Source organism: Acipenser ruthenus, chromosome 6 (genome assembly GCF_902713425.1).
Source record: "Acipenser ruthenus chromosome 6, fAciRut3.2 maternal haplotype, whole genome shotgun sequence".
In the NCBI taxonomy this organism is placed as follows: Eukaryota; Metazoa; Chordata; class Actinopteri; order Acipenseriformes; family Acipenseridae; genus Acipenser; species Acipenser ruthenus.
The window spans coordinates 55,281,517-55,296,182 of NC_081194.1; the positions used below are offsets into that span (position 1 = coordinate 55,281,517).

Here is a 14,666-nt window from a genome sequence, read left to right on the forward strand (position 1 = left end):
TCTCTTCTATAGGACATTAGTGGAGGATTTTTAAAAATAGGTGCTGTAGATGGTATTTAGCACTGTTGATGATCTTGTCTGGAAAACTGCAATCTGCAAAAAATCCACACATTTCCTCAATTTTAATGAAAAAGTCTTGATCATCACTGCAAATATGTCTGAGTCTTTAAAGTTGGTAATAGTGCATTGAGTCACGGCAAGCCTTTGGGTGTGAGGAGTCACATTGTAGATATGAATGAGAGTCGGTAGGTTTGTAGTCAATAGTGGTGTTAATAGTGGAATTCTCAGCTGTGATGGAAATGTCTAGAAGTGATATACTGGTGCCGGTCTCTGAGATGTCCCATGTGTATCCTAAAGCTAGGTGGGAATATGATGCTGGCTGAATGAACTGTTTCAAATCTTCATAAGAGGGAGTTGAAATTCCAAAGATGTCATCATGTATCTGAGGTAGAGTTTCAGTGTGTTACCATTGTATTGCTGCAAAAATGTGTTCTCAACTGATCCTACAAAAAGGCAGGCATATGATGGTCCCATTTTAGTTTCTATGCTGACACCTCTTACTTGAGTGTAAAAATTTCCATTAAAAGAAAAACAATTCAAAGTGAGCACAAGTTCAGCTAGTCTCAAAAGGATATGTTTGGGGCTCCTTCACTCCATTCATCAAGGAAATGTTTTAAAGCTATTAAACCTTCACTGTTGAGGATAACAGTGTAGAGGCTTTTAATGTCCATTGTAAACAGAATAGGATTATCACAGTGATAGTGTTATTTGAAATTGTCCAATCCTCCTCTAATGTCCTATAGAAGAGACACGAATCTAAAAGAATACGTGGTCTACAGTGAAATTCACTCTTCTTTAGAACCTTTAAAAGGCACAGTCCCATGCAATAAACCATGATGTATGACATGCAAATATATTAACTCCCAAGCTGAGATCAGTGGCCCTAAATCATCACTCCACATCCACCAGCCCCTTTACATGTACTTCTAAAGGAGTAGTGCACTGCATCATTTGCACAAAATGCAACCAGTTATACATTGGGGAAACTAAAAGACGTTTAGCAGATAGTTTTTGGAATCAGTCAGTGTTTTGGTACAAATTATACTAGGAAGCAAAGAGAACATGAGCTTATCTTCAAACTTGGATCTTTGGAGCCTCTTGGAATGAACATTCTATTCTGACATCATCTTAACATCAACCTCAGAATTTTTGAAAATCACCAAGTTTACTGCATTATGTTACTTTTCTTTCTACACAGCTGAAGAAGGGCTTTTGCCCAAAACGTCCGTAAATAAATTATTTTTTATCATTTAAACTTTTTATGTATATTATTTTCATTTTATTTTTTAAATAATTCTTATCAACCTATATATATATATATATATATATATATATATATATATATATATATAGTTAATTCAACACTTTGTTAACCTCTTAAATTGTATTGTGTAATTTTTGTTCATTTTGGTATGCATTTTCTTTTCTTGACGTATAATAGTCTTCAAATGTTACTGTTCTCCATAATCTGATGTTATTATTGTTTATACTGTAATACAGCACCCCCTAGTGTATTAAAAAAAAAACTCCTATTGCTTGATTATCTACCCTTTCCACTTAAAGCTATTTAATCAGTGCACTCTGTTATACAACATGTCAGCTCTGACAGAGTTGTTCACCTTGGATACCTTCCCTTCTCAATACCATTCCCTTCACTTTCTTCTTACAAAGTCACAATTCACGCAGGTATTCCTCAACAGAAATGATTCCACTTGTACCCTGCTGTCACCTCGGAGACATCAGGATCCAACTGACAGCAGGGTACAAGTGGGCCAGCTCTGAGAAGTTTTCTAATGGGCTGCTGCTAATACTTGCTTCTTGTCAGAAGTAAAACATCCTGGCAAGACAAGGGGATATGGTGGCAGTTCCTTACCATCCACTGCTTGGGGAAGACATTGCCCAGGGTAACCATTATCTGCTTGATTTGGATATATTAGAGTGCACACCTGTAATGCAGGGAATCAATACAGTAAATGCTTGCGTAGATTTTTAGAGAGATGGCCCAGATCCATGCTGCTTTGGAAGGTTCAAATCATGCACATAGAGTTCTCCAGTCTCTGTATGTTTCTGATTTTTTCCACATTATGTCTAAGCGATGGCAGTTCTTTCCCGGACAGCAGGAAGTTTGTGAATTCTGACTTTTCTAGTTTTCTTCCAGCACTGGAGTGCAGGTTTGATATCAGAGTGGTAGATATATCTAGATTGTTAAAGGAGGACATACTATATATATATATATATATATATATATATATATATATTGTAAGTCCTCCACGAGCATCAATAACAGTAGTTTTAAATGTTTTGACAATAATATTTGTCATATAAAGAATCTTTGTCATATAATAACTTGAAAGACCATTTTGTTTACTTTATAGATACATTTTGCAGACGTTTGAGTCTGTTTTCTTTTTTAAAGTCAGTTTCCTGGGTGGAATAAGTTTACAAGAAGAGCATGACCTTTGTGCATCCGGAGTTTCGGTCCAGCACCCTGGACCAGCTACTGCAAGTGCATTCACAGGCCATTGGAGATCTTAAGGTATTATTTAACAAGAAAGTCTTATTATACTTGGTGCATGCTTTAATATATTACACTATTTGATCAGCATATTTTGGGAAAATTGGTAGATAATTTCTTTAATTTGAGAAGCTATAAACAGATGTCAAAATCTGACACCATTATGTAGAGTACAGCAGCCCATGCAGTCTCATCATAAATGTTTCAAATTCTAACACCTTTTAATTTGTTATTTTATGTGTTAACGTTATGCAGGCTCACTTGTTTTTATTGTACTCAAATATCTGTGTTGACTTAATAGAGTATGGCTGTATTGCATGCATTTGTTTGTAATTCGTCATTGTAGGTATTTTACAAGAGTGAGGCACATCCAAAAAAAAACATTCAACACATGAAATAGTTTTAACCTCAGTGCTTGACCCACATTTATTATTATTTTTTGTATAAACAGGAATCTTAAGTTTGATCCCATTACAAAAAGTCATAAGGCATCCCTTGTCCCCTAGATCCCCTCTGCGAAGTGGCAGGATGTGGGCGGCCTGCAGCCCATGAAGAAAGAGATCCTGGATACCATCCAGCTGCCCCAGGAGCACTCTGACCTGCTGTCTCTGGGCCTGAGGCACTCTGGACTCTATGGACCACCTGGCTCTGGAAAAACCCTGCTGGTTAAAGCAGTGGCAACAGAGTGTTCCATGACATATCTATCTATATCTATATCTATATCTTGAAAGTATGTGGATAGTATCTCTCAGACTTTTCTCCTGGATTCTTATCAATCAATCTTTATTTTATATAACGCCTTTCACAGTGGACCACCATCACAAAGTGCTTTACAAGACACAGTAAAAAAAAAAAAAAAAAAAAAAAAAAAAAAAAAGCATAATACATGAAATACAGTGAAAAATGCATAATACATGAAATACAGTGAAAAACAATGCATAATACATTAAATACCAGGCTAGGATGTAAAAAGAATTCTAATTATGTATCCATGTCGCTCAGCCAATTTCAGTGTGTATCCTTCCATCTGTCCTACAAAATACTGCTCTCTATCCAATTGATGAGCGTGTGCAGGATTCTCTTTCAAACAGTAGCACAAAAAAATTAGACTTTGTAACTTTGAACCTTTAAGGGTGTGTGTCAGTGTGACGCAGAATTGGTAAGTTACAAGAAATCCTTTTGGCTAACATGCCAATAGTTGAACACTACAGAATGCCATCCACTCCTGTGGATTGTATTTATTGTTGAATTTCTGTTGAAACCTGATTTTTCTGTCCTCTCTAGTGTAAAGGAGCCAGAACTGATACATATGTATGTGGGACAAAGTGAGGAAAATGTTAGTGAAAGTAAGGGCTAAAGACCGTTTTGTCCAAGTAAATATCTTCTGACCAAACATAAGAAACATTTTAATGTACATTTAATATGTTTAGGGTTGTTATTTCATAGAAGGGGGGCATTTTTCAATACTGTCCATGTTATATGTGTGATTGTGAAGGTAATTTAATCCTTTTATACGTAATTATTTAAATGAAATGTGTGAGGAGGTTCACTGTAATGTTATATCCACTGAGCACAAAGGTGTTGACATTTGTTTTGCAGCTCCTGGTGCTCAGTTTGACTTAAATCCGAGCAGGCTTAATATATTCTCCTATTTCTGACTTTTATAACCCTGTATTTTTTTAATTTAATCTTTGCTTCTTGTTTCAGTGTTTGGAAAGGCCAAGGCAGCAGCACCTTGTATTATTTTCTTTGATGAGCTGGACTCTCTTGCTCCCAACAGAGGTTGCAGTGGAGACTTGGGAGGAGTCATGAACAGGTAAACTGAGCCGTTAACCAGATATAGTTCTACTGCCAGGTCTAAAATATCTGGCCTTGTGGGGCAGTCCTCAGACATATAGACACAAATAAGGTTGGTGAATATTGTAAGGTCAGACCTGATTTCAGGGGACAAGCAAGGCATTGTAAGGAATAATTCACCTGATATCCAAGGGTTTTTAGGGGTTTATTTTTGTTTCAAAATGGTGGACATCATATTAAATCATTTCTTTTTTTCTTTCAGTTAAGCTTGATCAAAAATCTTTACATCTTTTTAAATTAAATCACATAATGGAATGAGATGTAAGGTATTGCATACTTTTAACGCTTCAACAACATAGCCATGAACCTTATCTGTCAACACAACCATCGTGTAGCCACTTGTTTTGTTCTTTTTTCTTTCTCTTTTCTATCTCCATTCATCTTCTTGCTTCCATCTCTTTTGTCCCTTTTCCATTGACACTTCTTACAGCCATTTCCTTTCCCTTTGTCCTCTTTTACATGTATAGAGTGTTTCTCGATTTTATCTTTAAATAAAAAGAAAGAAACAGGCCTGCTGGACTGACCCAGCTTCATCTTTAGCATCCAGCTGCATCTGGTAACAGCCGTGATAAGTATGCTAATTAAGCTATGTAACCTAAATGTGATTATTATTGTGGGAAGATATCCTTGAACAACGAAGTTTATTGCTGGTTTTACACTTTTTGTTTCCAAATGGTGGACATCATATTAAATCATTTCTTTTTTTCTTTCAGTTAAGCCACTATAACAACAGCTTTCCCTTTTTATGTTTTTCTAGGTTTAAGGTGGATTCAAGTGTCAGCCTCCATGATGTTACTGAGAGATTCCCTCCTCAGTTGACGGGTGTAGATATGTACACACTCTGCGGAAGATCAGGATAGATGAAGGTTTCCATCACAGGAAACTATTCAGCTTGAGACCCTGTTTCAAAGTTTTAAAACACTGTCATTCATTTGCTAACTGAAGGCTGTTTTGACCAGAAACAAACAAACAAGCTAATTGCAGTATAGATCAGAGCCTAAAAAATCAAACCAAGAGGGCTCCCGAGTGGCGCATCCAGTAAAGGTACTCCTCGTGGAGTGCAGGATGTGCCCTATAGTCTGGACGTCGCGTGTTCGAGTCCAGGCCATTCCTTTGCCGACCCAGGACAGAGGGAGGGAGGGTTAGGTCGGCCAGGGTGTCCTCAGCTCACCGTGCACCAGTGACAATGACAATGAAGTTAATTTATGAGGTGCAGCAGTAGCCATTATTATATGATTGCAAATTGAACGACTACAAAGACATCCAGAAGAAAGACAATGCCTGGGCGGCTTGCAGGTGGTGCATTTAGCAGCACCGAGACATTTTCTTTCCAATTATGCAAGTGGCATAAAAATAGGTTTATTAATAAGCAAAAATAAAACGGAGCATACATGCAGTCTACATATCCAGCATTTAAATGAAAAATGTGCACTTTTGCTGGCTTTAAAAATGACACAAAAAAAGGTCCTGCATGGTTTATTATAATACAATGAGTGTGATTGTAAATTATTTACATTTAGTTACATTCATTTCCCTGTAATCACAAAGCTTTCAGTATAGGAATGTATGTATACAGTGTTCTGAGAATTTGTTTTTGTAGAGAGAATGGGTGTGAATGGTACCAGCACAGTGCAGCAGAGTGGCTCGTTGTTCAATGTAGCTATTGAAACACAGCCTTTTCTGACTTCTCTTTTGTTAGCAAACCTTCATGGACATAATAATCTATTGTATTAGCATCTTATCTTCACTAAAAAAATTATGATTACATTCAAAAACGAGAAAAAGAAAGAAAATACAAGATTGTAAACAGAATGTGACTGCCTTTAGCACACTGGTAGATGACCTATACATCCTCCTGTTAATGTAACAAGATCATCTGCTATTTGTGGAGAAAATGTTACAGTAGGTGTGGGAATTTTTTTCTTAATTGTTTTGGTAAATGTAAATGGCTATATATATATATATATATATATATATATATATATATGTTTTTTTTGCAAAGACCCTGGTGCAGAGAACAAGTACTGAACTACAGTGTGATTTTTGTTTTCCTTTTTCTGTGAAGTACAGTTTTGTGGTATTCCACTGGCGTGAAACAATCATTTTGCCTGTGATGCACGTAATAACTATAGAGACCGTGCTGTTTGTGTTCTGCCTTAAAATGAGACTACTAGTGTTAGTGTAATGGCATTATGGTGCAAATGGGAGTCATGACAGTACGCTTTATAACCTGTTCTGCTGTATAACAGGCAACCTTATAAAGGGGGAGCACTGTACCTGAAAACCTGGCTCATCCAATATTTAAATTAATTTACACATTTCTGAAGGAGGCTCACTAACCAATCAGACTGGTCTATCCACCATGTAACCTGAATGATCCTTCATAAATATAAGCTGTTTTTTACACTGTGCCCCTTCTCTTGGCTTTTATTTTTTTATTTCCCTCTTGTATTAACTTTTCAAATTTTCACATCTTTATTTGAAGTTAATTATTTTTCCTTTCCTTTTTTCCATTCTTATCTACACGACTAACTATCTGAAATGGCATAAGCAGTGAATCCAAAGCCATTCCAACATTTGAAAACATTGAAAAAGTCAAATTGTGTGTCAGTCATTTAATTTATTATGTTTGAGTTAATATTTCTATGTTAAGCTGTGACAGGATGGCAGAGGATACTGGCGTTCAAGACTCAGAGGCAGAGTATTTTAGAAATGGGGGTTTATTTTTAATAAACCAAAACATAAATAAAACAAAGAAATGCCACAATAAAGGGCACAATGGCCAAAACAAAGATTTAAACAAAACAGAAATATCTTAAACTAAATATACAAAACTCACAGTCATGAAAACCAGCAAACACACAGGCCCCAGCACTTCAGTGTTTCTCCTTTGTTCTCCTCCCTTTTCCGTGCTGCAGCATGGCCAGCTTTATATTGGCCAGCTGGGCCAATTAAACAATTAATAATATAATCCCAAAATTGGGTGATTGGGATCATGTGTTTAATTGGCAGCCATTCCAGCTCTGGTCTGTAGCTCCACTCCAGAGCCAGAATGGCCACCCATCACGTGACCCCTTCCATTAAAGGGGCAGGACAACTTTGTCCTGCCACATAAGCACTTTGAGTTTTATAGTTATGGATAATGTATATGTACTATAGATTTAGTATTTTGATTGGGCCAGTGTTCAAGACGGCAAACGTCTCTTGGAAAATTAAAGCCAATTCTACCAATCAAAACCTCAGTACTCTAGTGTGTTACTAGCTCCTCTGTGCAGAGAGGCATTGCTAAGATGAGAATCAAATTGAATTCTACCTGGCATCTCATGGAGCACAGAAATACAGAAAGGCAGAAATGCAGATCAAGGATACTCCACCACCAATACACGTCCTATAATCTTCTGCAGTGAAAACTGTCATGCACTGAATTACATGGAGGAACATGGTCTCTGGCAATACAGCATAATGCAATTTATTAGTAATAGGAAATTACTTGGCTCCCATGTATTATTAGGATACAATACTCCATTCACCAAGGGAGAGACACTAGCAAAGATGCAGCAGAAAACTAGATCAATGACATTGCTGGCAGAACCATGATTTCTGTTACACGAGAGTAGATGTTAAAACTTCATGCTGATTTGAACTCTGCTCTAGCCAAGATAAGCACCAACTAAGATGTAGCTTTACAGTAAACTAATGTGATCCATCTGTGTCTCCATCCATTTGCGCTTCCTTCCATATGATGATGTAGATATCCTTCAGCCTGGTGTTGATGGCTGAAGTGTAATGCTGGCTCCAGGGATCACACAGTCACTTAACCAGCTGAATAACTACATTTTGTTGACCATAAAGAAAACATCAGTAGAAGTGTCCTGACACTTCAAAGGGTACAGAACAGATAATGGTAATCACAGTGACGAGTATAACCTTAAATCATTTAAGTCTTGCATGTAGAATAACCATATTTACCGCTTACGCACTTTGCTACTTTCGTGTGCTTCATCCTTTTCCTCCGCATTAGTGTCACTTGTGGCCTTTTTACCCTGCAATCAATAAAATAAATCTGGGCTGGGACTTGGTGAGCCAGCTTCTCAGGAGCGTCCCTTTGGGAAACCTGGGACAGATGGAGTTAAGAGAGTCATCTGATTGATCAACAGCTTCATTTGCCAGTCATGGTAGCGAACCAGGACTCTTACGTTTGGGTTCACGTTACGTACGTTTGGGAGACCCTAATTAGCACTAGTATTGAACTACCTAATGTTAATTTAGGTAAGGTAGTTCAAGATTACTGCTAATCTGGGTCTGTGAAACCAGTCACTAAAGTTTTGTTCATGTCTACAAAAATCAAAATGAGAACCCCCCCTTTAAATAATTTTCATAGAAATCTAAATTCCATTTCTTAAACAAGCAATTTCATTATTTTCTGTCTCCATCTTACTGTAACAATAAAATATTGGATTTTTTCCCCATATATTGCCCATCTGTGTCCTACTTTCTATCAAGTTTTATGAACTAAATAATAGATTGATATGCATCTTTAAATCATTTTTGTAATTTTTAAGTTTTTCGTTTTTTTATTATGGAGTTTTAATAAAACTTCAAATTTCATTTTCTGTTTTTTTTTTTTTTTTTTTTTTTTTTTTTTGTTCTCTTACCTTCCTATGATGTGTGCAATCATTCTGAGGGGTTATTGTAATTACTCAAATGTATTCTGAGTAATTCGGGCAGCAGTGTGGAGTAGTGGTTAGGGCTCTGGACTCTTGACCGGAGGGTTGTGGGTTCAATCCCCAGTGGGGGACACTGCTGTTGTACCCTTGAGCAAGGTACTTTACCTAGATTGCTCCAGTAAAAACCCAACTGTATAAATGGGTAATTGTATGTAAAATAATGTGATATCTGTATAATGTGAAATAATGTATAATGTGATATCTTGTAACAATTGTAAGTCGCCCTGGATAAGGGCGTCTGCTAAGAAATAAATAATAATAATAATAATAATAATTATATTTATTGCATATGCGAAGGTGCTTTGACTGAGTTCAGGAGCTGCTCTTCAGTCCTAGTTGCCTGCCGTAGACATATGTAATGTTGGCTAGATTAGGCAGTGTCTTTATATTAGTAAGTACCATCTAGTCCACAGCAGTGTATTGCCAGCAAAACAAGAAAATTGATCCAAAGTGGCAGATCATGGCGCTTTCTCCTAATTATATTCTAAGACACTTTGGCTGACTTAGCCTACATTAAACACATCTATGGCAGGTAACTGGAGCTGAAAAGCAGCTTCTGAACTCAGTATTTGAGAAATTGCAATAATAATCAAAACGATAGCAAAAATCATAAAAAAAGAGAAGACGGAAGCATTAATCTGCACACAAAAATATCATCAGCATCATCTTTTACACTTACTGCTGTTTTCAATAATATGTATTTTCTCCAGAAAACAGGCATCGCATCATATTATTCAGCAAAATAGATGAATAGTACTGCAGATGTCCACATAGATGGTGCAAACCATCATTCACAGGACATATTGAAACAGAATGCAAATCAAGGCCATAGTCACTACATATGACAGTGTTCCATGGTGTATTGTAGATAATATGGAGCAAACGCTATGTCTCAGACAACAGATCATTATCATCCACATTCAAGTGGCAGGGGTCTTTGGGGCATCATGGAAAGAGGAACATGCTGCAAGACAGCTGACTAGTAATCCTAAAAATGGTTGTCCATGTTTAATTCCACAAAAAAGAATCTTATCTTGTCCTAAATGGCTTCAAGGGTACTTAACAATTCCACAATTCCATCAGCAATTTCTGGAAGTTTTTAGTACCTGCATATGCAGGTCAACAATACAGGAGGTAGGCCTTTGCACAGTGCTGAAGATTTAGCTTGGGGGTGCATCTGCCTCATTTGAAGCAATGGATGAACTATCCAACAGCATTGGTATATAATTCTGGAACTCATTTTAAGGAGCAGTTGGTCCAGCCTTAATGGAGCTACTGTACCTACCTGTAACTTTGACTTAAAAGCATTTGAGGAATGGACCTGAGCATAATTTGAACACAAATATGGAACACATACATATCACAGTGACTACAAATGCTTGCATCTTTGTTACTCTGTTTTCTAAATATCACAGTGGCTATATTTTTAAGGGATTTTTTTCAAAACCACAGCTGAGAAAGGATCAGGGATTAGCTGTTTTTTCAGACAGTTACTGCACAGAATGCACACGTTCATCCTATCAAAGAGGACAGCAAGGTCTTCTTTCAAACTGACTGATTACACATGAGATTCACAATTTCCGCATTCAGGCTATCAATCATTCAATGTCTGTTACCATCAAACTGTCACTGACTACTTCCTGGATATGTATGAACTTTGTTGACTGAAACCATTACATTTAAATGTATCCCCAATTCTGACAGTAATAGAAGCCATCAGAGCTCAGAGGATTTTATACCTCAGGTCCATACCCACAATTCATGCCACTTGCAAGACTTTTATTACTCAAGATTAAAGGTACTGTACTTGCACTGATGCCTTTCAATTTTGGTCTTGAACAAACTAAGGTTATTACACTTAAATTTCCCTTTTACCAGGATTTTTTAACAAACCAAAACACTTGAGTCTTACCGCTCTAAAAATAACTTCTTCCACAGCCTATGTTACAACTTGCACATAAACAAGCCTCCTGTCACTTAATTTATTGAGCTCAATTAAAACAGCAAGACGATTGTACCAGTACCCTATTTCAGTGATATGAACAGCAGAACTAAATATATCTGTCAGTCTTCCAGGCAACAATATGTTAAAGAGACACACATCCACTAAAGATGATGGTTTTTAAGTCTTGATACACGAAGGGCCTATTTTAATTATCAAAAACGGCAGAGTTTAAAGTAGTACATTTTGTTCCAATTAATTAGGTACACATGCACATATCAAAAAGCGAAATAATCTTTAGGACTACTGTACCTACACTAGGTTACTTGAGAAGAATTGACTTCCAAGCTTGTATGTCCTTCTCACCACCTTTACAACAGGATGCAGTCTCATCATTCACTCAAAGAGACTTTCTGACCTAACTGAACTTCACAGTTATTGGGCTGGTGAAATATTATGTAACTGGTTATCCAGCAGTAATGCTCATACAACGACTACACATTCCCTGCGTGGGGGCACCTCTAGATATTTAAACATCCAGCTTTATAGGATTACTAGTTTGTGTTTAAGCCCTGTGCATTGTTTTATAAACAGACCTGTCGAAATTATGAGTGGTATGAAACCTTCAATTGTTTGACTTTTGCTGGTTGAGCATAGTTTAACTAGCCAGAGAGAAATCTAGCAATGTTTAGATTCGTGAAGACCTTACTAAACCTATTGTGTTGATGATGTTGTTGTTAAATATACTAAACACACTATTGTTTTTTTTGCAGTGCTTATATACACTGGAGCTGAAGATCAATTTTCTTGGCTATCAGCATTTGCCTTAGTAGTTATCCTTTTGGAAACAGTATCAGAGGCTGTGTGGTCCAGTGGTTAAAGAACCTGGCTTGTAACCAGGAGGCCCCTGGTTCAAATCCCAGCTCAGCCTCTGACTCTGTGTGACCCTGAGCATGTCACTTAACCTCCTTGTGCTCTATCTTTCGGGTGAGACGTTTTTGTTCTTGTAAGTGACTCTGCTACTGATGCAGTCTTGTAAAGCGCTTTGTGATGGTGGTCCACTATGATAGGTACTATATAAAGATTAAACATATGTTTTATTGTAGAAGAGGTTGCACATTAAATCAAGTTACAGTTATCTTGGCTCCTCATGTCCATTTTGTCAAATAATGGCCCACACATGGTAAACACAGACCCTGGGCTCAATTAGCCTGACTGTCCTCCCTCCCAACCAGAGCTGAGGGTGGACCCTTTAGTTAGAGCCAAGACTTATAGGAGGAGAGCACTGCTATGGCTTAGCTGAGGGTTTCAGTCACTAATAATGCTGGCTCTCCTTTTTCAAAGACACAGCCTTACGTATTAATATAGAGGTGGAACTTCTTTGGACATCTAAGGAAAGATTTGCCAAGCTTTAGCACTAGTACAAAGTTTAACATGTTTAAGTGAAGATTTAACGGCCACTGCATACACTTTAGTTATTTATCCGTGTTTATTTATTTTATTCCATCTAGAAAGAGCTTAGCCCATACTCTGTAATAATGTATGACGCTAAGAAATATAATTTAAAATGCAAAACCCCTTCCAGATTTAATGCAATGAAATCTACAACAATGACAATAGATTTGATTACGTTTTGCTGTATTGGGCTCTGATGCAAGTGTCATAATCGTTTTCTTATATTCTGCTGCCTAAGGTCACATTTTATAACTACAATATATATATATATATATATATATATATACATTTTATAACTACTATATATATATATATATATATATATATATATATATATATATATATATATATATATATATATATATATTGCAGTGCATGCATTTGATTTAAATGTACAGTTTCCTTTATTAAAAACTTTGGTATTAAACTTCTACATTACACTAAATTATAACTCTAATGTAATATCTTTGTCTTTTCCAAACCCAACACCCCTACTAAAGGGATTTACTCAATTTGGAAAGGCTGGATTATATAAAACCTTATTATGACTTTAGCCCCTAACAATGCTACAGCAATTACTCACTGACCAATCAGAGTCTCTTGAACTGGTAGCAGGAAACCTGGGCATTCTTCTTTCTGTTGTGGACAACTGCACCTAGCCAGGGAGTTAGCCCTAATCCAAATGCTTTTTCCACAACAGAAACCTGTTGGGCACTCATGCTCTTATTATAAATTGATCCAATTGTGCATGTCAAACAGTTGAGCATTTCCAAATAGAAGGACCTTTTACCAGTTTATGAAAATATTGCACAAATAACCACCCTAGTATTTTTGGATTGCTACCTTTGGTTATGCGCCAAGACCACAACTTTTAAAAAGGGCTAGATTCAGAAGTCATATTTATTAGATGACTAGGTCTTTATTCTATTAGATTTTGTTTTAAACATGCGCAAATCAACAAGCATATCACAGAACCTCAATCTATATCATGCTTTGGTCCAGACTGTTAGAATTTGTTATCTGTATCATTTTGGTTATGTCTCTTTATTTCAAACAGTGTTGCACATTTAAAAAGCATACATTTTGAATAAAAACATAATACAGTAATAATAATAAATGCTCTTACCAATTGACCCCACACATTTGTTAGGTTATGCCCCCAGTGTCCCTGCTCTGGTACATATAGGACCCGAATGGAGTTTTTACTCTCACACAAGAAGGTTCAGCCGGGATGCAAAACAATTCTGCTAAATAACGGAAGGCCATGAACTGAGTGGGGTTTTAAAAAGCACGGTCCACTCAGCAGTTCTCACTGGGAACGTACCATCCTAGGACACTGAACAATCAGGGCACAGAACTGCTCAGTTACCATGACATCTGACATATTATCAATAAAGGGCAAGCCTTTTTTTCTGTTTACAATAATGATTTGAACCTGGGTAGGGACAATGGTGGGATGAGGTCAACCAAAAAAAAAAAAAAACAATCATAGCAAACACACAGGAAAAAACTTTCATTCCATTTTTTTTTTAATTTTGGAAGAAATCTATAAACAAATAAACTGCTAGAAATTTCCTCATCAAAGTGTCTGCTGCTTACCTTCGGGGAACATAGCCTTTTATAGGTCAGCATTGGATCAGAGTTAAAAAAAAAAAAAGTACGTCATACATGTCTCACTGTGTCTTTTCCACCAAACAGACTTCAATTCCTTCTTAAAAGGACTGTTCATTTACAGTGCTCAACATAGGTTTCAGTTTTGGCCTCAGCAGATTCAGGTAGTTTTATGGCTATTCCACTGTTTTTTGTTGCTGTATTGGAGTTAAGGTTAGTGCACTGATGGTTTTTCAGTCCTCATTGATCATAAATCATCATCAGTTCAACATGCGTTCCCCCTCCCTTCCCTAACAATACCTACCACACACAATTCATGCAGTGTTACAGAAATGGGGAATCGGATACAACTGGATCTCTTGGGAAACCTATTATCATCACTACTGACAAAATTATTATTATTATTATTATTTATTTCTTAGCAGACGCCCTTATCCAGGGCGACTTACAATTGTTACAAGATATCACATTATTTTTACATACAATTACATTATTGTTT

The 14,666-nt window shown here is 36.8% G+C and overlaps 2 protein-coding genes across 2 annotated transcripts; both read left to right on the forward strand.

Moving 5' to 3' along the window:
* Window positions 1–2,486: 2,486 nt before the first annotated feature.
* On the forward strand, window positions 2,487–3,403 carry LOC131737384 (peroxisomal ATPase PEX6-like). Its single transcript, XM_059025938.1, has 2 exons — window positions 2,487–2,596; window positions 3,082–3,403. Exons 1-2 carry the CDS (start codon window positions 2,513–2,515, stop codon window positions 3,301–3,303), a joined length of 306 nt encoding a protein of 101 aa, XP_058881921.1. The 5' UTR covers window positions 2,487–2,512; the 3' UTR covers window positions 3,304–3,403.
* Window positions 3,404–3,436: 33 nt separating this feature from the next.
* LOC117410710 (peroxisomal ATPase PEX6-like) lies at window positions 3,437–6,372 on the forward strand. Its single transcript, XM_034017469.2, has 3 exons — window positions 3,437–3,921; window positions 4,283–4,391; window positions 5,190–6,372. The coding sequence occupies exons 1-3, from the start codon at window positions 3,885–3,887 to the stop codon at window positions 5,290–5,292; spliced, it is 249 nt and encodes an 82-aa protein (XP_033873360.1). The 5' UTR covers window positions 3,437–3,884; the 3' UTR covers window positions 5,293–6,372.
* Window positions 6,373–14,666: the final 8,294 nt, after the last annotated feature.